This window comes from Nomascus leucogenys, chromosome 24 (genome assembly GCF_006542625.1).
Source record: "Nomascus leucogenys isolate Asia chromosome 24, Asia_NLE_v1, whole genome shotgun sequence".
NCBI classification, from domain to species: domain Eukaryota; kingdom Metazoa; phylum Chordata; class Mammalia; order Primates; family Hylobatidae; genus Nomascus; species Nomascus leucogenys.
In genome coordinates, this window is record NC_044404.1 from 23776437 (window position 1) to 23801302 (window position 24866).

Genomic DNA, 24866 nt, shown 5'->3' on the forward strand with positions numbered 1-24866 from the left:
TTGCTAAGATAGAGTGGCAGACCTCTCGGCAGAAGAGGTCCAAGGAGGAAGCCCGCTTGAGCCAGTATGCCTCACTTAGCACACTGTCAGGCCCGCAGAATCTTAGACTATTTTATGAAAGGGCTCCTCTCTGCTATGAGGACAAGATGGTTGAATTTTTTTTTTTTTTTTTTTTGAGACAGTTTTGCTCTTGTTGCTCTGGCTGGAGTGTAATGGTGGTGCAGTCTCAGCTCACTGCAACCTCCATCTCCCGGGTTCAAGTGATTTTCCTGCCTCAGCCTCCCAAGTAGCTGGGATTACAGGCACCTGCCACCACACCCGGCCAATTTTTTTTTTTTTTTTTTTTTTTTGAGACGGTTGTTGCCCAGGCTGGAGTGCAATGGCGCAGTCTCAGCTCACTGCAACCTCCGCCTCCCGGGTTCAAGTGATTTTCCTGCCTCAGCCTCCCAAGTAGCTGGGATTACAGGCACCCGCCACCACACCCGGCCAATTTTTTTTTTTTTTTTTTTTGAGATAGTTGTTGCCCAGGCTGGAGTACAATGGCGCAATCTTGGCTCACTGCAACCTCCACCTCCTGGGTTCAAGCAGTTCTCCTGCCTCTGCCTCCTGAGTAGCTATGATTACAGATAGGTGCCATCACATCGGGCTAATTTTCGTGTTTTTAGTAGAGACGGGGTTTCACCATGTTGGCCAGGCTGGTCTCGAACTCTGAACCTCAGGTGATCCGCCCGCCTCGGCCTCCCAAAGTGCTGAGATTACAGGCATGAACCACTGCGCCTGGCCTGAAAATTTTTTTAACTTGTCTTTCGGTGTTTTAAATCTCTCTAATGCTAGCCAGCCTAGGATTACTCTTTTCCAAAATTAAAATACCTTTAAGTTATTTTCATTATAAAAATAGACCAGACTGGGTGCAGTTGCTCATGCCTGTAATCTCAACACTTCGGGAGGCTAAGGCAGGAGGATCACTTGAGTCCAGGAGTTCAAGACCAGTGTGGGCAACCTAGTGAGACCTTTTCTCTACAAAAAATAAAAATAAAAAAATTAGCAGGGCATGGTGGCATACACCTGTAGTCCCAGGCTGAGGCAAGAGGATTACTTGAGGCCAGGAGGTCAAGACTGACAGTGAGCCGTGAATGTGTCAGGGCACTCCAGCCCGGGCAACAGAGTGAGACCCTGTCTCAAAAAAGAAAAAAAAAAAAGGGCCAGGTGCGGTGGCTCATGCCTGTAATCCCAGCACTTTGGGAGTCCGAGACAGGTGGATCACGAGGTCAGGAGATCGAGACCAGCCTGGCTAACATAGTGAAACCCCGTCTCTACTAAAAATTCAAAAAAATTAGCCGGGTGTAGTGGCGGGAGTCTGTAGTCCCAGCTACTCGGGAGGCTGAGGCAGGAGAATGGCGTGAACCCAGGAGGCAGAGCTTGCAGTGAGCCGAGATCGTGCCACTGCACTCCAGCCTGGGCGACTGAGTGAGACTATACTGAGTAGACTATACTTGCTGCAAAAATTCAAAAAAGTGTATGGAGCAGATGAGAGCCTCCTTGCCCATCCTTTTCCCCTAGTATAGCCTTGAACTCATCTCCTGAACAGAATAGGATGGGTCTTTTAGTTACTCTCACAGAGGGCTCTGTGGTGCTGATAAGAGAGCTGAGGAGGCCCTCTTAGGTTTTCAGATGACACGTCAGGCTAGCCTTAAATTTAATAATTTAAATTTAATAATAATTATTTCAGTTTTCAAGAAACTTACTGAATCTCACCTATGTGCTAAATGTTGCTAATCGAAGATGGGTAAACAGCCTCTGACCTTAGGAATCTCATTCCTGTGTTGATCACCCATGTGTAAACCAAGGATTTCAATGGTAATCCCCCAGTGAATACATACAGAGTACGAATTTTAGAAGTGGTTGAAAAGTTTTTTTAAAAAATCAGAGAATTGGCCGGGCGTGGTGGCTCACGCTTGTAATCCCAGCACTTTGGGAGGCTGAGGTGGGCGGATCCTGAGGTCAGGAGATCGAGACCACGGTGAAACCCCGTCTCTACTGAAAATACAAAAAATTAGCCGGGCGTGGTGGCGGGCGCCTGTAGTCCCAGCTACTCGGAGTGGCTGAGGCAGGAGAATGGCGTGAACCCGGGAGGCGGAGCTTGCAGTGAGCCGAGATTGCGCCACTGCACTCCAGCCTGGGCGACAGAGCGAGACTCCGTCTCAAAAACAAAAAAAAACAGAGAATTACACATGTATAATTAGCTGCTCGTCCTAGAAGTCATATATCCAGACCGGGCGTGGTGGCTCATGCCTGTAATCACAGCACTTTGGGAGGCTGAGGCGGGTGGATCACTTGAGGTCAGCAGTTCGAGACCAGCCTGGCCAACATGGTGAAACCCTGTCTTTACTAGAAATACAAAAATTAGCCGAGTGTAGTGGCGCATGCCTGTATTCTCAGCTACTTGGGAGGCTGAGGCAGGAGAATTGCTTGAACCTGGGAGGCAGAGGTTGCAGTGAGCCCAGATCTCGCCATTGCACTCCAGCCTGGGTGACAGAGTGAGACTCTGTCTCAAAAAAAAAAAAAAAAAAAAGTCATATATCCAAATGTAAGAGTACTTTGCAGGTAAGCCTGACTCAGGCTGACATAGGGGTGGCTGTGTGGGAGCAGCGCACCCACTCCAGGATCCCCCAGAAGCATTCATTTTTTCTTTCTTTCTGTTTTTTTATTTTTTTCTGTTGCCAGGCTGGAGCAGTGGTGCGATCATGGCTCACTGCAGTCTTGATCTCCTGGGCTCAAGTGTTTCTCCTAATTCAGCCTCCCAAGTAGCTGGGACCACAGGCACGCACCACCATGCCTGGCTAATTTTAAAATTTTTGTATTTTTTGTAGAGGCTGGGTCTTACTACGTTACCCAGGCTGGTCTCAAACTCCTGGGCTCAAGCAGTCCCCCGTCTTGACCCCCAAAGTGCTGGGATTACAGGCGTGAGCCACTGTGCCCAGCCTCATTGTTTCTTTTCATTTTGGTTATTGAGCTCTCTCTGGGTAACATCTGCAGAATGTTCCATGTGTCCCGAGTATGTGCCAGGCCAATTACTCAGCAATTCTGCTTCAAGAATCAGTCTGTATTCCATTACAACAGTGCTACATTTTCAAAATGGGAGGAATATAAAATGTAAAAGTATTTGCTATGCAGAGGAGGGAGACGCTACTGCTGGGACTAGAATCGAAGTTTTCTCACACCCAGTTCAATGCCTTTTCTACAACATACCTCATTTGAGCCTTAGGGCACCAAGTGGATGGTCATTAGTCTTGTATGGGCTTTACATCCAATGCTGATTATAAGGTCTAGATGATGCTAGGTGGCAGAGATTCAAAGTTGGACAGGTCGGTTACTGTATTTGATAAATAAACAGCCCAATGGCAAGACAGATAAATAAACTGACCATTTACACCCTGAAAAGGTGGTCAGTTGCTCAGGGAACTGGGGGAGGGGCGCCAAATGGAGAAGTGGGGACATGGTAGGGAGGGCTTTTCAGCATAGTGAGTGAATGAATGCTCGTTTGAAGAAACAACTTGTGTTTAAGGTTTGTTTCTTCCAGAGCTGGAATCTGGAAGAATCTCTGGGCTTTCCTGCTTTGAGGGAGAGATCAGGCTAGGTGCATTGCCCATTTGCTGCTGAAGATCTGATTAGGTTCTACTTTGATCTGATCAAATGAAATGTAATCAATGCTGGTACTTTAAGTGAGTTTGCAACTATTTAGTTGCTCTTTTTAGTAGTAATATTAGTAATGGTAAAACTTAGTGCTTTTAGGATGAGAGTAGACGGCCTGAAGAATAGCATCTTGGGCTCTTCTGATTCAAGCCCTACGGCTCATTGGCAGGTCATCAGAGGAAACATCTATCTATCTATACATTCATTCAAGAAGTATTTATTTAGTGCCTATGTGCCAGACACTGTTTGTGGGGAAAACAAGACACATGGGCTATTATTGCCTCATGGAAGGAACTAAGCTGTTTGGATTTTGAAAAATCCCTTTCTCTGGGCCTCAGTTCCTCGACCTGTTAAGAAATGTGCGCTCACAATGGTCCTAGACATCTTAGATTCAGGTTCCATTTTCAGTTCTTTCCTGTCCTGCGGCCACCTGCAAGTTAATTTGGTCTCCCTGAACCTCAGTTTCCTCATCTGTAAAATTAAGATCATACAACTCGTTTCATCAGGTTGTACTGAGGCTGGAAAAGATAGTCTAACTACTGACGCATCGTGTGCTCAGCCTAGGGTGGCTGCTACCGCGTGTACCTGCGGGCTCCTAGGACGGGCACCAGCCCGGGACCCCAGACAGGGTGTTGATTAGGGCGTGGCTAAGCCCCGGGCGGGAGAAAGCGTTGGGATTTATAAGGCCAGGGTCTGGCGCGGTGGCCTCATTCCGTCTTGAACTAGAGCCTGCAGAGGTCTTCCAGGCTTGGGCTCAGCACGCGAGCACCGGGAGCGAGGGTGCCGGCGTCGGAGGCGCGTACGGCCCGAGCAGCCCCCAGCCCCCAGCGCGCACACTTGGGCCCGGGGCGCGAGGCGTGCGCGGCCGCCGGGTGGGCGCTGGGTACCGAGCCCAGGGGGCGGAGCCTGCAGCCTGCCGCCCCCCACACACCCGAGCCGAGGCCCGGAAGGGGCCAGGCGCGCTTCCGTCTCCGCCGGGGATGCACGGAGGGCGGAGCTGCGGCCCGAGGACGCGACGCGAGTCCAGTTCCGGCGAGGAGGCCGCGCCAGTGACAGCGATGGCGGCGGAGTCGGCGCTCCAAGTTGTGGAAAAGCTACAGGCGCGCCTGGCCGCGAACCCGGACCCTAAGAAGGTGAGCAAGGCGGCGGCGCGTAGCGGGGTGGGCGTTGGGTCGGTGAGGGCCCCGTAACGGTCGCGGCCCGAGCGCAGCGGGGTTCGGGGGCTGGGACCCTGAGCCAGGCCCCGCGGGGCTGGGGTCGTGAAGTTCGCGGCCATTGACCGCTGCCCGCGCGTTGGGACCCCGTGCGTCGGGCGTCGGGACGCGGGGCCCCGGCCGCTCCCCCTCCCTCACGCGCCCGGGACGGGGGCGCGCCCGGTGCGGACACCGCGTGCCCAGCGCTTCCTCCCAGAGGCGCTCCGTGGCGTCCCGAGCCAGCTGTTTCCTGCGGGAGAGCGTGCCCGGGGCGGGAGGGCGCTGGCCGCCGTCTCTCTGGCCTCTCGGTGCCTGCGCTGGTGCCCGGCTCCCCGCGTGGCGGCGCGGACTTCCCAGCGGGTGCGTGTTCCTGGGAAGAGGAGACGGGGCGCCCGAACGCTGCGGAGCCTGGGCTCGCGGTGTGGTCCGCGCCTCTCGGAGACGCGGTTACCACTCTCCGGCTGGATATCAGAGCGTGGACCTTTCGCTTTCTCGGTGAATCCCTTTCAAAGCAGAATAAAGCCTCACGTCACCTAGGCATACTGCTGAAAACTTAGGTTGGAATTGAAAAAGAGGCGGGGGCCCGGGGTTGGAAGTCGCAGCTAGGTTTCCTTTTGGCCATTAATAGGAAGGTAAGAGCTACCGTTTCTCGTTGTTCGAGTGATGGGCAACCATTTTTAATTGTAGTTAAGTAGTTTTTGTTGTTTATTGTACAAACTGAACATTAAGTTAAACGCGTTCTTGTACCTTTCCATCTTTCTGTCACTCACTTCTCTAGTCTCCAGGAGACAGTCTGGTGGTTGTCAGGATTTTTTTTTTGTTTTTGAGACGAGTCTTGCTCTGGTCGCCCAGGCTGGAGTGCAGTGGCGCGATCTCGGCTCACTGCAACCTCCGCCTCCCGGGTTCAAGCAGTTCTCTGCCTCAGCCTCTCGAGTAGTTGGGATTATAGGCGCCCGCCACCATGCCTGGCTAATTTTTGTAATTTTAGTAGAGACAGGGTTTCACCATCTTGGCCAGGCTGGTCTTGAACTCAGTTGTCAGGATTTTTTAAGTGGAAACACAACGATGAAAGCACTTATGTGTTTGGCATTCTCCGTCATCATTCTGGCCGGGGCGGGCAGTTCTAGGAGTTGGAGCTCAGTCCTGGTGGAAAAGGAAGTCGTGGAGGGAGCGCTAGGGCCGTGGGGGAACTGCTCTGCTGAGCCTCTTCCTCACTTGCTGCTTCCTAGGACTAACCTGAAAGGCTAAGGTACTAGGCTGAAAGTCAGTGCTCAGAAAACCAATCGTCGTTCTTTGGGGTTTTTTTCCTTGAAGAGCCACTTTCTCTTTACCTTGTTCTAGCCTGTTGGAGATAGGGTTTCTCCAATTCCAAAGGCCGTACACAGCCTCTTACCATCAGACCACTTTTTAAGGCTCCTCGTTCATACCTAGCTCGAAGATTCACTTCTTCAGGAAGCCATTTTAGTTACAAATCTGGGAAAACTTAAAATGCTTTCATTGTGCCATGTTTTCTGTTGCAGCTTCAGTACCGTACCTAGTGGTCAGGCATACCTACAAGTTTCTTTTTACAGTAACCCCTTGTGGACATCTAATAAATGGTCATTATTTTTTAGTACTAGTTTGTTTTCCTGAACACTGTAAGATCTGTGACTGACGTTTGGTACCTTAAAGCAATGCCATATAATAACTACCCACTATTTCTGTCAGATACAAATGTTCTATGTAGTGTCTACAGTCATTTTTTTTTTAACTAGAATTTAGATTTGGAAGTAGTTTTTCTATTAGTTGATTTGCATGAAATACAAAATTAGGAAAAGGCTTATTCCACCTCAACCTAGTTGAACTATTAGTGATTTTTTTTTTTTTTTTTGAGGATTTGGGCTCTTTCTAGATAGAAAATCACCCTGAACTTCTAGCTTTGCATTGTGAAGTGAGCATCATGAAGATGAGAAAATGTTGGGAGATAATTTTTGCCAAGGGCATAATAGTCGGCATTCAGAAATGAGTTAACTGCAGAGGGAAGATTGCAAGCTGTCATGTTGGCCTTGTTCCTCTCAACCTTCTGGTAACCTAACAAGCTCCTACAGGTTGTATGTGAAATTGCAAGATGATTATATAGCACTGTTGAATTTACAACCAGATCTTGCTTTCAAACCATTATTAGCCAAGGGTTTGATTCCACACCTATGTTCATGGATTTTTTGGTATTAGACATTGCTGTAACTCTGTTTTCACTTTTTCATCTATTATCTTGGCTCACTTGAGGGAGAAGGTATCAGCAGTCTAGGGCCACTTGGTTTCTTTCTTTCTTTTTTTTTTTTTTTTTTTTTTTTTTTTTTGAGACGGAGTCTTGCTCTGTCCCCCAGGCTGGAGTGCAGTGGCGCGATCTCGGCTCACTGCAAGCTCCGCCTCCCGGGTTCACGCCATTCTCCTGCCTCAGCCTCCCGAGTAGCTGGGACTACAGGCGCCCGCCAACACGCCCGGCTAATTTTTTGTATTTTTAGTAGAGACGGGGTTTCACCATGTTAGCCAGGATGGTCTCGATCTCCTGACCTCGTGATCCGCCCGCCTCGGCCTCCCAAAGTGCTGGGATTACAGGCTTGAGCCACCATGCCCGGCGGGCCACTTGGTTTCTGTTTTTATGTTTCATAGTTCATGGCTGGTAAGTTACCTGTCCTTAGGCCGAGTGCAGTGGCTCACGCCTGTAATCCCAGCACTTTGGGAGGCCGAGGAGAGTGGATCACCTGAGATCAGGAGTTCGAGACCAGCCTGGCCAACATGGTGAAACCCCTTCTCTACTAAAAGTACGAAAATTAGCCGGGTGTGGTGGCAGGCACCTGTAATCCCAGCTGCTCGGGAGGCTGAGGCAGGAGAACACTCGAACCCAGGAGGCAGAGGTTGCAGCGAGCCGAGATTGCGCCATTGCACTCCAGCCTGGGCAAGAGCGAAACTCCGTCTCAAAAAAAAAAAAAAAAAAAAAAAAAAACCACACAGTTGGCCAGGCGCAGTGGCTCACGCTTGTAATCACAGCACTTTGGGAGGCCAAGGCGGGTGGATCATCTGAGGTCAAGAGTTCGAGACCAGCCTGGCCAACATGATGAAACCCTGTCTCTACTAAAAATACAAAAATTACAGGCCGGGCGCGGTGGCTCACGCTTGTAATCCCAGCACTTTGGGAGGCCGAGGCGGGCGGATCACAAGGTCAGGAGATTGAGACCACGGTGAAACCCTGTCTCTACTAAAAATACAAAAAATTAGCCGGGCGTGGTGGCGGGTGCCTGTAGTCCCAGCTACTCGGAGAGGCTGAGGCAGGAGAATGGCGTGAACCTGGGAGGCGGAGCTTGCAGTGAGCCGAGATCGCGCCACTGCACTCCAGCCTGGGTGACAGAGCGAGACTCCGTCTCAAAAAAAAAAAAAAAACAAAACACACACACAAAAATAAAGAAATACAAAAATTAGTTGGTCATGGTGGTGGTGCCTGTAATCCCAGCTACTCGGGAGGCTGAGCCAGGAGAATCTCTTGAACCCAGGAGGCGGAGGTTGCAGTGAGCCGAGATGGCACCATTGCACTCCAGCCTGGAAAACAAGAGCAAAACTCCATCTCCAAAAAAAAAAAGTTACTTGTCTTGTGTTACATTTTGCCTGTGAAAGCTACCAAGAACATTTTGATGGCAGGTGACATTAAAAATATTTTTTGCTTTTTTGGGTTGAAGGATTGTGCAGGGGACAACTAAGATGCCTCAACATGTACCCCGCAAATGTTTGATATTTCTCAATTGCCTGTTATCAGTTCTTACAAGCTCTACAGTTGGTACCTCGTTTGATAACAGCAAGTTTCGATCCACCTGAGGATGCCCAGTGTGCCTTTGCCTTGTTATTGCTTTGTTCTTTCTTGAAATTTACTGAAAATAGAGGGGTTGTGAAGTCCTTTTTTCTCTTGTGTTAGACTAAATGAGTCTGAAAATCTTGAGGGTTTTAGTTCTATCTCCTTTTAAATCACCCCTAATAACCCAAAGTAAAGCAGAAAGACAGCATTTGTTCTTCCAGTCAGTGCTAGGCTTTGAGATAAACACACCCACAGTGACTTCCAGCCTCATCCTTAAATGTTGGCTTTGTAGAGGTCCTGGGACACCTTTGTCCCCTTGGTGACCTCTTTTACTATGTGGGTTCTGAACTGTCTAATCACATCACAGGAGGAGTTTTTCTGCTTTCTTGCAAGTATGCTAAGAAGTATATGTGCTGCCGCTCTATTTTCTTTTCCTAAGGACAGTGTTCTGATGTTGGATGCTTCTCCTGGCTTTACTTACTGTAGTAGACACATTTGACTTTCCAGCTTGTTAAGCAAGTTACCTAACCTGATTGGGTTCAGTTGCAATATCTGTAAAATGGGGAGAATAACATCCACTTTATAGAGTTGGTTAGTGGGGATGAAATGAGGTAACACACATAAGAACTTAGTGCAGTAGCTGACATACAGTAGATGGTATGTGAATGTTCCCAACCTACCCCTTCCAAGGAATGGCATTATGAGAGAACCACTTGGTTTTGACCTTTTCAGTGATTTAAAATTTTCCTTTAAGTGAAGGAATTGGTATTAGTCTTTGCACCCATAGCTTGGGTGGCAAGAAACACAAAATTTTTCCTGAGTTGGATGGTGGTGGTGACAGCATTTGAAGTGGGGGATAATTTTCACTCAACTATGAAGGTGAAACTCCCTAGATATGCCACTTGGCCTCTTACTTGGTCTCAAGATTATCACTTGTAATCCAATTGCTGTGTCTGGTGACCATGTTAAGTAATGATTGAAGTGGAATGACCAGAAAAACAGACTTGTTACTCCACCTAATAGCAATATGGCATACCAATTATATCTGGGCCACACATGGTAAAAGAGCAGATCTTGTTATATAATATTTAAATGCAAAGGTAACTACAGTTATCTATTTTAAACTACTTGTATTTTGAAGCACTCCTTGTATGGTAAGTATGTTTAGATACACATAGACATTTCCTAGAGAAAGGTATGGCCAGTCATAACTTTTGTTAGAGCAAGTAGGAATTGGCTGAGGAATATCTGGTTGAAGATCAAGGGCAGAACGCTAAAAGCTGTCAGTCGATGAATGAAATGATAAGTATTTAGTGAGCTTTCATAGTGTTCTAGACACTATGACTAAGGACTGCACATGGTTTGTCTCAGTGAATCCTCATAGTTTGTGAAGTAGAGACAGGACCAAGTTCCTATTTTGCAGATGAAGTAACTGAAGTTTGGGGAGGTTTTTGACTTATTCAAGATCACCCATCAAGGAGTGACAGCCAGACTGTGAAGCCTGTCTCTGACTCCAGAACTCCATCTTAACAGCTCTGCTGTACTGATTTTGACCTAGTTTTAGGAACTATAGGAAGGAAATGTGGTCAAACCCAGATCACTTTTCTAATCTACCCAGGCATTTTGTGTCCACCATTATCATCAAAGCTCTGATTCTGACAACTCGAAATTGCTCTTGGCTTTACACTTATATAGAAGAAAACAATTCTGTTAAACACTGTGGCCCTTCTGGAAACATGATGGTCTTTTCCTGTAGAGGCCTTTTCTTCCTTTTACTTCCTCTGTGCCAGGTCCGTGGGTAATTCTCCTAAAATTGGTACCTTTCTCATAAATTCTATCAAAACTAGGGCAAAAATGATAGTTGTTGATGGTTTTTATCAGAGTTGGTAAGTTTTGATTCTCTTCTCTACATCTTATTTCCCCTTGGTGTAGCACAGTGGTTGAAAGCAGGGAGTCTAAAGCCACAGACCTGAGTGAATCTTGCCCCACTTGCATCTTGGGACAAGAAACATAACTTTTATGAGCCTATTTTCATACTTGTAAAATAGGGATATTACTTATTACTGTAAATAGGCATAATACTTATACTCTTTACTGTAAATGGTTAGCACTAAGCACTTAATCAGATATTCTTGTTAAAGTGAATATGACTATTGAAATTAATGTTTTCTTCTCTGCAGCTATTGAAATATTTGAAGAAACTCTCCACCCTGCCTATTACAGTAGACATTCTTGCGGTAAGAAGTGTGTGACTTTAAATATTATATAATGATATCCCATTCCCTTCTCATTAGAGAGTGTGTAGAATAAGGTTACAAGTATGGGCTTTGGAAGTGAAAGAAACCAGACACAAAGGGCCATATATTGTCTGATTCCATTTATATGAAATGTCCAGAATAGGCAAATCCATAGACAGAAAGTAGATTAGTGGTTGCCAGGGGCTAGGAGAATTGGGAGGAACAGGATTTCTTTTTAGGGTAATGTAAATGTTCTGGAATTAGATGGTTATAATGGTTATACAATATTGTGAATGTTCTGGAAACCACTGAGTTATGTACTTTAGTTAAAATGGTGAATATTGTCATGTGACTTTATTTCAAAATTAGAATTAAAAGAACATTGACTTTGGCATCACCTAGTCCCAGATTCAAATCTGAGTTCTATGACTTTAGGCTGTTCCTATGTAAAATGGGTCTGAATCCTGCTTCACAGAGTTATTGTAAAGACTGATTCAGAACTGTATGCAAAGCTCTTATCTTAGTGCCTAACACCTGCCCTAATCACTCTTGTTATGAAAGTTCTGAACTTGGTACGCTTTGCTACTATGTACCAAGAGGTTTGCTACTGTGTCATTAGAGATTTGGGGCATAGACACAAAGTAATTGAGTGTTAAGATTTGCAGGGTATGTTGTAGGAAGGAAGTATTGCTTGTTGAGTTTCTCAAAGTAGAAGGCCTTATTTCTTTAGAAAAAAAATTGGCCTAGTTCCAGACCCCTCTAACAATTACTTTGTCAAATTTTAGGAGACTGGGGTTGGGAAAACAGTAAATAGCTTGCGAAAACACGAGCATGTTGGAAGCTTTGCCAGGGACCTAGTGGCCCAGTGGAAGAAGCTGGTTCCTGTGGAACGGTAAGAACATTTCTCTTTAGGTTTGTTCAATTTCATGGTTAAATTTACAGATAGAAAATATTTTCTTTATTATTTCTCTTTTGCCTTCTGAAACTGTTTTGCCTCAATTATAAAAATAATCCATGATCATTGTAGAATATTAGAAAATATTGAAAATAGAAATCAAAATTTCATATTTCTATCATGCAAAGACAAACGTTATGAACATTTTGGTATGTTTCTTTCTAACCGCTCCTTAAATGGCATTTTTTTTAGTTGTGAACTAGATAAATAACGAACAGCCCCCATTTTATATAACAAATTAAACATGTCCTCATGTTTTAATAAATCTTCACATTTTCATGTATATGAGATATTTGATTTTTGCATCTTGTAGTTAAACTCACCATTTCTCATTTGGGTTTTCCCAGTTTTAAGACTTGAGTATCTTTAAGCATAACCCACTTATCTTCTTCTTAAGACCTTGTTGTTTCTAACTCTGCATCTTCACTTCTTTGGTGAGTTCAGGTTCTGTGACTTTGTCCCTCAAGAAGCAAGACTTAGACCTACTTTGTCTGCTTTTTCTTTTGTTTTAGAAATGCTGAGCCTGATGAACAGGACTTTGAGAAGAGCAATTCCCGAAAGCGCCCTCGGGATGCCCTGCAGAAGGAGGAGGAGATGGAGGGGGACTACCAAGAAACCTGGAAAGCCACGGGGAGCCGATCCTATAGCCCTGACCACAGGCAGAAGAAACATAGGAAACTCTCGGAGCTCGAGAGACCTCACAAAGTGTCTCATGGTCATGAGAGGAGAGACGAGAGAAAGAGGTGTCACAGAATGTCACCAACTTACTCTTCAGACCCTGAGTCTTCTGATTATGGCCATGTTCAATCCCCTCCATCTTGTACCAGTCCTCATCAGATGTATGTCGACCACTACAGATCCCTGGAGGAGGACCAGGAGCCCATTGTTTCACACCAGAAGCCTGGGAAAGGCCACAGCAATGCCTTTCAGGACAGACTGGGGGCCAGCCAAGAACGACACCTAGGTGAACCCCATGGGAAAGGGGTTGTGAGTCAAAACAAGGAGCACAAATCTTCCCACAAGGACAAACGCCCCGTGGATGCCAAGAGTGATGAGAAGGCCTCTGTGGTGAGCAGAGAGAAATCACACAAGGCCCTCTCCAAAGAGGAGAACCGAAGGCCACCCTCAGGGGACAGTGCAAGGGAGAAACCGCCCTCTAGTGGCGTAAAGAAAGAGAAGGACAGAGAGGGCAGCAGCCTGAAGAAGAAGTGTTTGCCTCCCTCAGAGGCAGCTTCAGACAACCACCTGAAAAAGCCAAAGCACAGAGACCCAGAGAAAGCCAAATTGGACAAAAGCAAGCAAGGTCTGGACAGCTTTGACACAGGAAAAGGAGCAGGAGACCTGTTGCCCAAAGTAAAAGAGAAGGGTTCTAACAACCTAAAGACTCCAGAAGGGAAAGTCAAAACTAATTCAGACAGAAAGTCACTGGGCTCCCTCCCTAAAGTTGAGGAGACAGATATGGAGGATGAATTCGAGCAGCCAACCATGTCTTTCGAATCCTACCTCAGCTATGACCAGCCCCGGAAGAAAAAGAAAAAGATTGTGAAAACTTCGGCCACAGCACTTGGAGATAAAGGACTTAAAAAAAATGACTCTAAAAGCACTAGTAAAAACTTGGACTCAGTTCAGAAATTACCCAAGGTGAACAAAACCAAGTCAGAGAAGCCGGCTGGAGCTGATTCAGCCAAGCTGAGAAAGGTAACCCCTTCAGCCCCTTGGTGGCTTCCCACTCACAGCACCTGGCCCTGCAGAGTTCAGAGGATTGCCCTACCACTGTTGTCTTTAGCTTGCTTTTTGGGGGCCTGTTGAATTTCAGTGTGCAGTAATTTCCTCTGGGCTTCACTGGTTGTCAGGGTATATTGTACCCTAAATAAGAATTTTCTGCATTATTCTCTTGTGATGGGCCCATCTGTATTTATTTCCTGACTGAGGTGGTGTCAGACGTGACTGTGGCCCCCTCCAACCTGGATCTTCCTGTGCAAGATGTCCAGTTAATGCTCCCGGGAATAGGCTGTAGGAAAGAGAGCTGTGCTCGTACTTACTGACTCTCCACCCATGGGTCTGTCCCCTGCAGGTGCCTGATGTGTTGCCGGTGTTGCCAGACCTCCCGTTACCCACGATACAGGCCAATTACCGTCCACTGCCTTCCCTTGAGCTGATATCCTCCTTCCAGCCAAAGCGAAAAGGTAATTTTCTATATCTTCTTTTTCTTAATGGGAAAAAGATTTAAAAATTCATTTAAGGCAGGGTGCAGTGGCTCACACCTATAATTCCAGCACTTTGGGAGGCTGAGGCAAGAGGATTGCTTGCGGCCAAGAGTTCTAAACCAACCAGGCGTGGTGGCTCACTCCTGTAATCCCAGCACTTTGGGAGGCTGAGGCGGGCAGATCACCTTAGGTAAGAAGTTTGAGATCAGCCTGGCCAACATGGTGAAACCCTGTCTCTACTAAAAATACAAAAATTAGCCAGGCATGGTGGCGCGTGCCTGTAATCCCAGCTACTCCAGAGGCTGAGGCAGGAGAATTGCTTGAACCTGGGAGGTGGAGGTTGCAGTGGGCCGAGATTACACCATTGCACTGAAGCCTGGGCGACAAGAGCGAAACTCCATTTGAAAAAAAAAAGAGTTCTAAGCCACCCTGGTCAACACAGCAAGATGCTGTCTCTACAAGAGAAAAAAAATAGCCAGGCGTGGTGGCACATCCCAGGTACTCGGTAGGCTGAAGTGGGAGGATCACTTGAGCCCAGGAGTTCAAGGCTGCAGTGAGCTATGATTGCATCACTGCACTCTAGCTTGGGTGACAGAGCAAGACTGTTTCAAAAACAAACAAACTTCTATCACCATAACATCAGATTTGTGATGCATTTCCTAAGTGCATAGACTCTGAAGTTTGATGGCTTGGGTTTGAATCCCAACTCTGGTTTCTGCAAGTTATATGACCTTGAGAAATATCTTAATTTCTTTGGACCTTAGTTATATATATTGTGTAAATGGGAGTTATAATGGTATCTGCCCCATAGGGCTCAGTTTATGAATTCAGAAGTGATGCCTTTTTGCTCTGGGTTTATCACATAGTAATTGTTCAGTAAATTGCTGCTGCTGTTATTAGCAGCCCTTTATCCTATGTGTTACATAGGATTTTTGTCTGAAAGAAAAAAATGTCTAATTTTCATAGCAAAAGAAGTAGAAGCCACATAAGGGTCCATCAGCAGGAGACTAACAGATAAATCATGGTTCATCTACACAGTGGCATCCTATGCCACAGTAAAAAAAAAAACGTGGAAAGTCTATGCACTGACATGGAATGATCTCTCAGATGTGGCAAATGAAAAAAAGCAATGTATGTAGTATGTTATTAATTGAATAATTGGCTTAAAAGGAATAAGATACATTTGCTTTTTTTTGTTGTTGTTGCTGTTGAGAGTCTTGCTGTGTTGCTCAGGCTGGAGTGCAGTAGCTCCATCTTGGCTCACTGCAGCCTTCACCTCCTAGGTTCAAGCAATTTCTCTGCCTCAGCCTCCTGAGTAGCTGGGACTACAGGTACATGTTGGGCAGGCTGATCTCAGACTCTTGACCTTAGATGATTCGTCTGCCTTGGCCTCCTAAAGTGCTGGGATTACAGGAGCTTATTTTTAAATTCTCTGGAAGGATCTACAAAAATCTGTAGCGTGGATTGCCACTGGGAAAGGGAAGTGGGAGGCCGAAGGGGGTAGAAGGAGAGTTTTCACTGGAGCACTTAGGGCCTTTTGTAATTCCCTTTTGGGTTTTTCTTGCCCTGTAGCGTTCTCTTCACCCCAGGAAGAAGAAGAAGCTGGATTTACTGGGCGCAGAATGAATTCCAAGATGCAGGTGTATTCTGGTTCCAAGTGTGCCTATCTCCCTAAAATGATGACCTTGCACCAGCAATGCATCCGAGTACTTAAAAACAACATCGATTGTAAGTCACGTGCTTCTCTGTAGCTCTCAAGCACATTGTAGCACTTGGACCTTATCACTGGGTGGCTTGGCTGCTACTCAGTGTCTTCACCTTTGGTTTCTCTGCAGCAATCTTTGAAGTGGGAGGAGTCCCATACTCTGTTCTTGAGCCTGTTTTGGAGAGGTGTACACCTGATCAGCTGTATCGCATAGAGGAATGCAATCATGTGAGTATTCTGTTTGGGTGGGAAGAGGGCAGTTTTCTGGCTTGTACCTCCAGAAATAGCTTTGTCCCTGTGACTCCGCTGTGGCTGAAGGGCAGATCGGTGCGCAGAACATTGTTCTGGGTATATTTGGTTTGCCACTGGGCCTTTAAACAAGCATGTTATTAGCACTTGCTCCTGGCACCTTAAGTGGGCCTCTTGGGCTAGGCAGGGTGGGATTCAAAGGGAGAAGAAAAACACTTTTAACACCTCCCTTGAGCTTGCCTAGTCATGAAGGTAAAGGGAGAATTCTGGCAGCAGAGTAGCTGGGACCCAGGGCGGGGAAAGCACTTTGTGACATCTGGTGATTGGCTGGATGTCTCTTTAAGAGACATCAAGATTTATCCAGAAATCCTCCTTAGGATGTAGGGTATACACATTTGATTGCATCAGCTGTCTCTCTTTAATTCTGAAAGTTCTATGACCTAACACCTTTTTTTTTTTTGGAGACAGGGTCTACCTCTGTTGCTTAGACTCTGCAGTACAGTGGCCTAGTCATGGCTCACTGCATCCTTGAACTCCTGGGCTTAAGTGATCCTCCCAGTAGCTGAGACTACAGGCACATAACACCACACCTGGCTAATATTTTTTGGAGAGATGGATTCTCAGACTCTTGGCTTCTGGAAGTGCCGGGATTACAGGCATGAGCCAACGCGCCTGGCCAATAACTTAACATCCTTCTTAGGTTGCCCCTTTGCCATCGCAGTTCAGCGTAGTGTTGGGAAGTACCTGATTTGACTTGATCACAGTTCTACCCTTTGCTGATTTTCTAAAGGAAAAGACTGATCTTACACTAATTTTTGTGATATCCTGTCATAGCCACCAAAAGCAACTAGCATAGTGCCTCGCACTTAGCATTTTTAAAATTTAGTAAGTTATTTTTTTTTCCCAGAATTGGGGTATTTTAACGTACTACTAAGATGAAGACCAAAAAATTATTGGGAAACTGGTCACTCCTAGGTAATTAAATAATCAGAAAAAGATATGGGGCTGGGCATGGTGACACACGCCTGTAATCCCAGCACTCTGGGAGGCCAAGGCAGGCAGATCACCTGAGGTCAGGAGTTCGAGACCAGCCTGGACAACATGGCAAAACCCCATCTCTACTAAAAATATAAAAAATTAGCTGGGCGTGGTGGTAAGCACCTGTAGTCCTGGCTACTTGGGAGGCTGAGGCACGAGAATCGCTTGAACCCAGGAGGCAAGGGTTGCAGTGAGCTGAAATTGCACCACTGCACTGCAAGTCTATGCGACAGAGCAAGACTCTGTCTCAAAAAAAAAAAAAAAAAAAAAAAAAAGAAATATGGAAAAGTACTTGTACACAAATGATGTCCTGGTTCTGGTTTAAGGTATTAATTGAAGAAACAGATCAATTATGGAAAGTTCATTGTCACCGAGACTTTAAGGAAGAAAGACCCGAAGAGTATGAGTCGTGGCGAGAGATGTACCTGCGGCTTCAGGACGCCCGAGAGCAGCGGCTACGAGTACTAACAAAGAATATCCAGTTCGCACATGCCAATAAGCCCAAAGGTAATGGAGACGGGAGAGCTGGGGGAGAACTGGCAGGATGAGTGTTCTGGTCAATAGCAGGGTGTTGGTGGGCTTGGCTGGTGTAGGACTGCTCGCCCCTACATCAGGTAGCAGGGTGGGTATTTCTTCTGCCACCGCCCATTCTACCCTACAGTGGGGTTTCAGGGCACTCGAAAAGCCCGTGGATTGTTTAAATAACAGGAGCATCTCTGCTCAAGAAGGCAGATGTTCATCTCCATAATTCCACAGGCCGACAAGCAAAGATGGCCTTTGTCAACTCTGTGGCCAAGCCACCTCGTGACGTCCGGAGGAGGCAGGAAAAGTTTGGAACGGGAGGAGCAGCTGTCCCTGAGAAAATCAAGTAAGATCTGGGTTTTTACCTGGCTTTTGTGTGCTATCAACCCTTAGAGGTAGCCATGGCGGCAGGAAGCAAATTGCTTTTGGTGAAAGTGAGGCAGTGCAGACTGTGGGCTCTGGAGGCAGACCTCATCAGCTCAGCACTTCCCTCACCTCCCTCAGCCTCCGCTTCTTGGACTGCAGTGCAAGGTGATAATTACCCCTGCCTTAGGGTAGTCAAGATTAAGTGGAGAGCAAAGCCTGGCTTATGGGAAACATTCCCTTATGCTTTCCCTTTTCCCATCTAAACAAAAAACACATTTCTGCAATGACTGTTATTTTGTCTAAGCCACATTAGCCTTTTCAAAATACAGATTTATACCAAAACAGTGAAAAGTTAGTTGAGATTATCATTTATTCTGAAAGGATAATGCAAACATCTCTGAGCCACCACCAGAATCCAGGGTGATAGGGTCCACTGGTCAAAGCCACAAACAGGGTGAGTCATCCTCACACAGGCCTGCTTCAGGCTGTTCATGGTCAGGGCAGATTTCTTGTGCTTATGGCTAACTAGTGTTGTCCTGTGTTGCAGGATTAAGCCAGCCCCGTACCCCACGGGAAGCAGCCATGCTTCCGCCAGTAGCAACAGCTTTAACCCCAGCCCTGAGGAGCCGGCCTATGATGGCCCAAGCACCAGCAGTGCCCACTTGGCACCAGTGGTCAGCAGCACTGTTTCCTATGATCCTAGGAAACCCACTGTGAAGAGTAAGTAACTTGGAGTTCCTGCTCAAATATTACTTCAGAACTGGTTTTTAACTCTCAATGTCATTATTCACTGTATTACATTTTGTGGACTGCATATTGCATGTGCATGATGCCTTGCACATAGCTGGTCTGAATGTCAGTCCCTCCTTCCCCTGCTTTGTCCACAGTGCACTATATCTCTTAAATAATTACAGTGAGTCTGGGTGCAGTGGCTCATGCCTGTAATCTCAGCACTTTGGCAGGCTGAGGCAGGAGGATCCCTTGAATCCAGGAGTTCAAGACCAGCCTGGACAACATAATGAGACCCTCTACAAAAAATTAAAAAATTGGGCTTAGTGGTACATACCTGTAGTCCCAGCTACTCAGGAGACTGAGGTGGGAGGATTTTTTGAGATGGAGTCTCGCTCTGTCACTCCAGCTCGCTCTGTCACCCAGGCTGGAGTGCATGGCACGATCTCGGCTCACTGCATGCTCCGCCTCCTGGGTTCATGCCATTCTCCTGCCTCAGCCTCCCAAGTAGCCAGGAATACAGGCGCCCAACACCACGCCCACCTAATTTTTTCATTTTTTAGTAGAGATGGGGTTTCACCATGTTAGCCAGGATGGTCTTGATCTCCTGACCTCATGATCTGCCCGCCTTAGCCTCCCAAGTGCTGGGATTACAGGTGTGAGCCACCGCGCCCGGCCGACCCTGTCTCTGGAAAAAAAAAAAAAGTGAAAGTAGAAAATAGTATCTAGCCAGGCATGGTCCCCGTCTCTATTAAAAATAGAAAAATTAGCCCACCACGGTGGCACGTGCCTATAATCTCAGCTACTTGGGTGGCTGAGACAGGAGAATTGCTTGAACCCGGGAGGCAGAGGTTGCGGTGAGCCAGGATTGTGCCACTGCCCTCCAGCCTGGATGACAGAGTGAGACACTGTCTCTAAATAAATCAATAAATATCATTGTGAATGACCATTTTGGCACTCTTCTTTTTTCACCTAAATGTAAACTTACTTCTCTAGGCAGTACCACAGTGTTCATAATTACTAATATTAACAGCTAAATGACAGGCCCTCTTACTGTTTTTCTATAATCTTATAACTCTAGCTTCCAAATATTTATTCTTTATATCTAATTGGGTCTTCCATTTTTTTTTGTTTGTTTGTTTGAGACAGAGTCTCACTCTGTCGCCTGGGCTGGAGTACAGTGGCGTGATCTCGGCTCACTGCAACTTCCACCTCCCGGATTCAAGCGATTCTCCTGCCTCAGCCTCCCAAGTAGCTGGGATTACAGTTGCCCGCCACTACGCCCAGCTAATTTTTTGTATTTTTAGTAGAGACGGGGTTTCACCATGTTGGCCAGACTGGTCTCGAACTCCTGACCTTGTGTTTCGCCTGCCTCAGCCTCCCAAAGTGCTGGGATTACAAGCGTGAGCCACCATGCCCGGCCGTCTTCCAAATATTTATTCTTTATATCTAGTTGCGTCTATTTTGTATTTTGTTAACTTTATTACCATAGACTATCCCCAGTATCCTAAGGGGATGTCCTAACTTAAGTCTTATTCTGTATTAATTGCAGGGCCCATGGGAGGGTGGGAGTCCTGGCTTGAGCTGCAGCTATGCTCAGATTAACCATTCAGGAGGCAGGCTGGCCTTCCTTAGGCAGTACTTGCATAGCCACCTTAGACCTGTTTCTACACTGGACAGATTGGGGGTAGACGTGCTGTTTACTGGTTTGGCTATTTGTGAGGCAAAGTTATGACTGAGTATGGCCTTTAGAGTCTGGCAAGGGCCCGGGCGCAGTGGTTCACACACACCTGTAATCCCAGCACTTTGGGAGGCTGGGGTAGGAGGGTGCTTGAGCCTAGGAGATTGAGACCAGCCGTAGCAACATGGTGAGACCCTGACTCTACAGAAAATAAAATTATCCAGGCATGGTGGCACACTCCTGTAGTCTCAGCTACTCTGGAGCCTAGGAGGTAGAGGCTACAGTGTGCTGTGATTGTGCCACTGCACCCTAGCCAGGGTGACAGAGTGAGACACTTTCTTTACAAAAATAAAAACAAGAAAGTCTGACAAAGATTGAATTGTAATTCTGTACCTTACTGTACAACCATGGGCAAGTTGGCCGGGCTCTCTGAGCCTTGGTGCAGGTGGTTAGAGAGAGTGGTTGTTATGCCCCTGGCAGGTCCTCCAAAAGTGTCTGCTCTGTGCTGTTGCTTTTATTGCATTGTGAACAGAGGAGATAGTTACTACTTGTATCTCTGCCTGGTGGTGCACAGCCAAGAATAGCAGAGCTGGCTTTGACTGTAAACCACTGGGGGTGTGTCTGAGCCTCCACAGCTCTGAGACAGCTGCCTTGTTTCTCTTTTCACAGAAATTGCCCCAATGATGGCCAAGACGATTAAAGCCTTCAAGAACAGATTCTCCCGACGATAAACTGAGGACTTGCCTTGGAAATGGAATCTGGGGAGGCAGGAGTACAAGGACAGTGGGGGTTGGGGAATGGAATTCTACAGGAGACTGGAGTCTTGCTTTGTGGATCCTGCAGTCTGCAGGTGCTGCCCCTGGGAACCTGCGTGCCGCAGCCCCGCCTTCCTGCCTGGAGCACACTTCAGAATTCTGAAGAAGATGTGAAGCCTCTGTCTCACTGAGGATTTTAAAGGTCAATTATACTTTTGTTGTTCATTAGCATCTTTGTAAACTATAAGACATAGTTTTAATTAATAAATATTGCCCCCAGATTGTATTTATATTATCCCCCAGGTTTGTTTTTGTTTTTTGTTTTTTGTCCTCTACCACACATTTAGCCTTTTATCTTCCAGGTCCTTATTAAAATCAGATGAAAGCCTAGTGAAAGCCATTCTCCTGCCCCAGCTCAGCTCTGAGTGGACTCTGGTCCAGACAGAGGACTGGGCATCTCCAGAGCCTGCACAGTACCTGCTGCACATAGGGCAAGGAATGAGCACTAGACCGCCCATCCCCAAGGGAGCCTCAGTGGGGCAACAGGGTGCTCGGCGGACTCCACCTCAGGCCCTCCCCAGTGTCACTGCGTATTCCTGTGCAGGTGCATCTCTTTCTTACTCACTAACTGGTATTTATTAAGGGAGGTGCTCTGTAGGTCTGGAGCCTTTCCCTCATCCTTTTTGCGAGTGTCCACCTTTTTTTTTTTTTTTTCTTTGAAGCTCACTAGAGGACACAGAACCTTGGGAGACTGATTTGCACAGAACTCCCCACCTCCCACTTTTACAATTTCCAGTTTCTGATTGAAAATTTTAGGGTTTCCCCCCACTGCCCTTCCCTATCTTTCCTTCCCCTCAACAGCATGAAGGAAAAACACACACATGGCAGGGCTGTTTGTAGCCCTGAATGCAACTTTAGACATTTAAAAGCCAGCACTTTAATCTCTTGTTCTCTGTGAATCACTATGAGAAGTGAATGGTTTTAAAAGCTGTAATGCTATGTTGGAAATTGGTTTGTTTTGCCTTTTATTGAAAAGGTAAGATCATGTGATTGGAAGAACACAGCTGTTGGCTTGGGAAGAGAACTTTGCTGTTGAAGTGTTTTCTACCTTCTGAGTGTTTAAGGCAAGATTTGGAGGGAAGGACCAGCTTAGGGAGAGTGTCTGAGCCACAGCGTCAGGATGGGGGAAACCACATGGGATCCATCAAGTTCCAGTTGAACAGGAGCAAGATCAGAACTTAGGAGGGCAGTGTCAGCTCCCTTGTTGGCTGTCAGGGAACACCAATCTAGTAGAAACCCACTTGGTTGTGACCGAGGTAGAGGTAGATGCCATACATTTGAGATATGCGTCCTTAAGGAACCTGAAAAGCAGACTGAGGGGATGGTAAGTGTGACAGCCTGACAAGTTTTCTCAAAGCCCAAGATACAGAGCCAGTGTTTTCTGTAACTGGAGACCTCAGTTAGGCCAACTTTGAATTCCAGAGCAACCTAGGAAGTCTATTCAGCAGAAACTCGACATCATTCAGTGTGTATTGCTGTGCAGGGTGCCTATTGTGACAAGACACAAACGTTACTGTTTTAACTTGCTGTATTTTTGAATGGGTAAAGCATTACTTCTCTTGGTCATTTGTACCACCATTCCACCCCTATCCCTAGCCTGCCCCACAAATCTAATATTAGGAAGCCTCTTACCTGAAACCAAATGAACATTTGGGTCAGGTGCCAGATGTCTGCTGCCTAGAATAGCTTTTTCTAGGTGTCTACCACCTTGAATTTGTCTCTTAACTGTGTGTTCAAGTCTTTGTCATTGAAACTAGTTTTTCATTATCTTAGATTCAGTTGTGTATGATTTAATTTCCCTTATTAGGAGTCTTTAGGCAGGGAGGGAAGAAAAGACAGATTTGTTCATAGCAATGTCAGTGTCCATTTTGGCACATAAAGATTTTTGATGAATGCTGTTTGCATAGAGCCAGATGTTTTCCCCTCCCCCAAGAGTATCTACATCAGGGATGTGACTTGGTGTGAAGAGTCAGGGGAAAGAGGAAAAACCCAATTTCTAAATGACCTCCTTGCCCAGCTTACTAAAATGGCTGCAGAACAGACACAGGATGAATTTGAACCTGACACAGGATGAATTTGAACCTTTGGTCTCATTTATGGAAAAACTTGTGCAATTTTTTTTCTGTGCTACACTACATACAAATCACCAAATTACAAATTACCCCTTTGTGATCCTTGGTGTACTGAGCAGTTCCTTTGGGGCTTTTTCTTTCTGGGAAGCGGGAGGGAAAGGAGCAAGGTGTCTTCCTGCTCTTCATTTGTATTTTGGTCCCAAAATGTAAATACAATTTTCTATGTTACTTTTTTGTGGTAACTACCGAGATGAATATTTTAATTAGATAAGTTATATGAAAAGGAAAATTCCATGTCTAAATAAAAAACAAACTCCATATACTGTGTCTTCCTTACTTACAGTGTCAGTGGAAAGAAGTTAGAAAATGCCTGATTCTTGGACTGTTGAAGGCAGATAATTTTTTTTTTTTTTTGAGATGGAGTTTCGCTCTTGTTGCCTAGGCTGACGTCTGGAGGAGGTGATCTCGGCTCACCGCAACCTCCTAAGGCAGAGATCTTAATCAGCATCCTTGGGCTGGGCCTTAAACGATGCCGAATTTCTGTTGGTAACACAGTAGGAAGAGGAAAGAGGAATTTCAGGGGGAAAGAATTCTGTGAGCAAAGGGAGGGAACTCGGCATTTGCAGGGAACAGGCACTGTCTCTTATTATACTTGGAACCCTGGTAACCCCATCTTAAAATTAGAAACTGGTTCAAAGGGGTGAAATGGGGCCAGGCATGGTGGTTCATACCTGTAATCCCAACACTCTGAAGGGCGGAGGCAGGAGGATTGCTTGGGCCTAAGAGTTTAAGACCAGCCTGAGCAACATATTGAGACCCTGTCTCTAGAAAAAGATTAAAATTTAGCCAGGTGTGATGGTGCACCTATAGTCCCAGCCACGTGGGAGGATGAGGTGGGAGGATCACTTGAGCTCGGGAGGTCGAGGCTACAGTGAGCTGTGATTATGCCACTGCACTCCAGTCTAGGTTACAGAGCAAGACCAGCCTGGGCAACATGGCAAAACCCCATCTCTTTTTTTGTCTCAAAACCAGGTAGGGGGTTAGGAGGGACTGTGGCTCATACCTGTAATCCCAGCACTTTGGGAGGCCAAGGTGGGTGGATTGCTGGAGTTCAAGAGTTCGAGACCACCCTTGGCAACATGGCGAAACTCTGTCTCTACAAAAGATACAAAAAAAACTAGCTGGGTATGGTGGCACACACCTTTAGTCCCAGCCACTCAGGAGGCTGAGGTGGGAGGATGGCTTGAGCCCAGGAGGTTGAGGCTGCAATAAGCCATTATTGACACTGCACTCCAGCATGGACGACAGAGCAAGACCCTGTCTCCAAAAAAAAAAAAAAGCAAAAAACAAATGGGGGGTGGGGGGGAAGGAGTGAAATTAACATGGCCAAGTTGCGTAGCTAATAGAGTGGCAAAAGGAAGGATTTGACACCATGATTCTCTAACTGCAAGGTTTGTGCCACTCTGCCTTTCAGTTTCCACGGGCTGTGAGGGACCAGTAGGTCTCAGCTTACACGGGCGTTCTAATGAGAACAGAAGGAACATGAGTACAGGAAAGTCGTGCCAGCAAGGACTTAAT

The 24866-nt window shown here is 46.4% G+C and overlaps 1 protein-coding gene across 1 annotated transcript; it reads left to right on the forward strand.

The window, feature by feature from the left end:
- Nucleotides 1–4531: 4531 nt before the first annotated feature.
- On the forward strand, nucleotides 4532–23606 carry ELOA (elongin A). Its single transcript, XM_030805719.1, has 11 exons — nucleotides 4532–4826; nucleotides 10893–10949; nucleotides 11735–11841; nucleotides 12417–13602; nucleotides 13979–14090; nucleotides 15684–15839; nucleotides 15947–16044; nucleotides 17430–17610; nucleotides 17860–17971; nucleotides 18539–18711; nucleotides 21071–23606. Exons 1-11 carry the CDS (start codon nucleotides 4674–4676, stop codon nucleotides 21130–21132), a joined length of 2397 nt encoding a protein of 798 aa, XP_030661579.1. The 5' UTR covers nucleotides 4532–4673; the 3' UTR covers nucleotides 21133–23606.
- Nucleotides 23607–24866: the final 1260 nt, after the last annotated feature.

Excerpts from the sequence above, each read along its gene's own strand:
- ELOA (XM_030805719.1), top strand. The coding sequence starts at position 4,674 with ATGCACGGAGGGCGGAGCTGCGGCCCGAGGACGCGACGCGAGTCCAGT. Across the intron at positions 14,091-15,683 it reads CTTCCAGCCAAAGCGAAAAG|CGTTCTCTTCACCCCAGGAA; the intron begins GTAATTTTCTAT and ends CTTGCCCTGTAG. Across the intron at positions 17,611-17,859 it reads ACATGCCAATAAGCCCAAAG|GCCGACAAGCAAAGATGGCC; the intron begins GTAATGGAGACG and ends ATAATTCCACAG.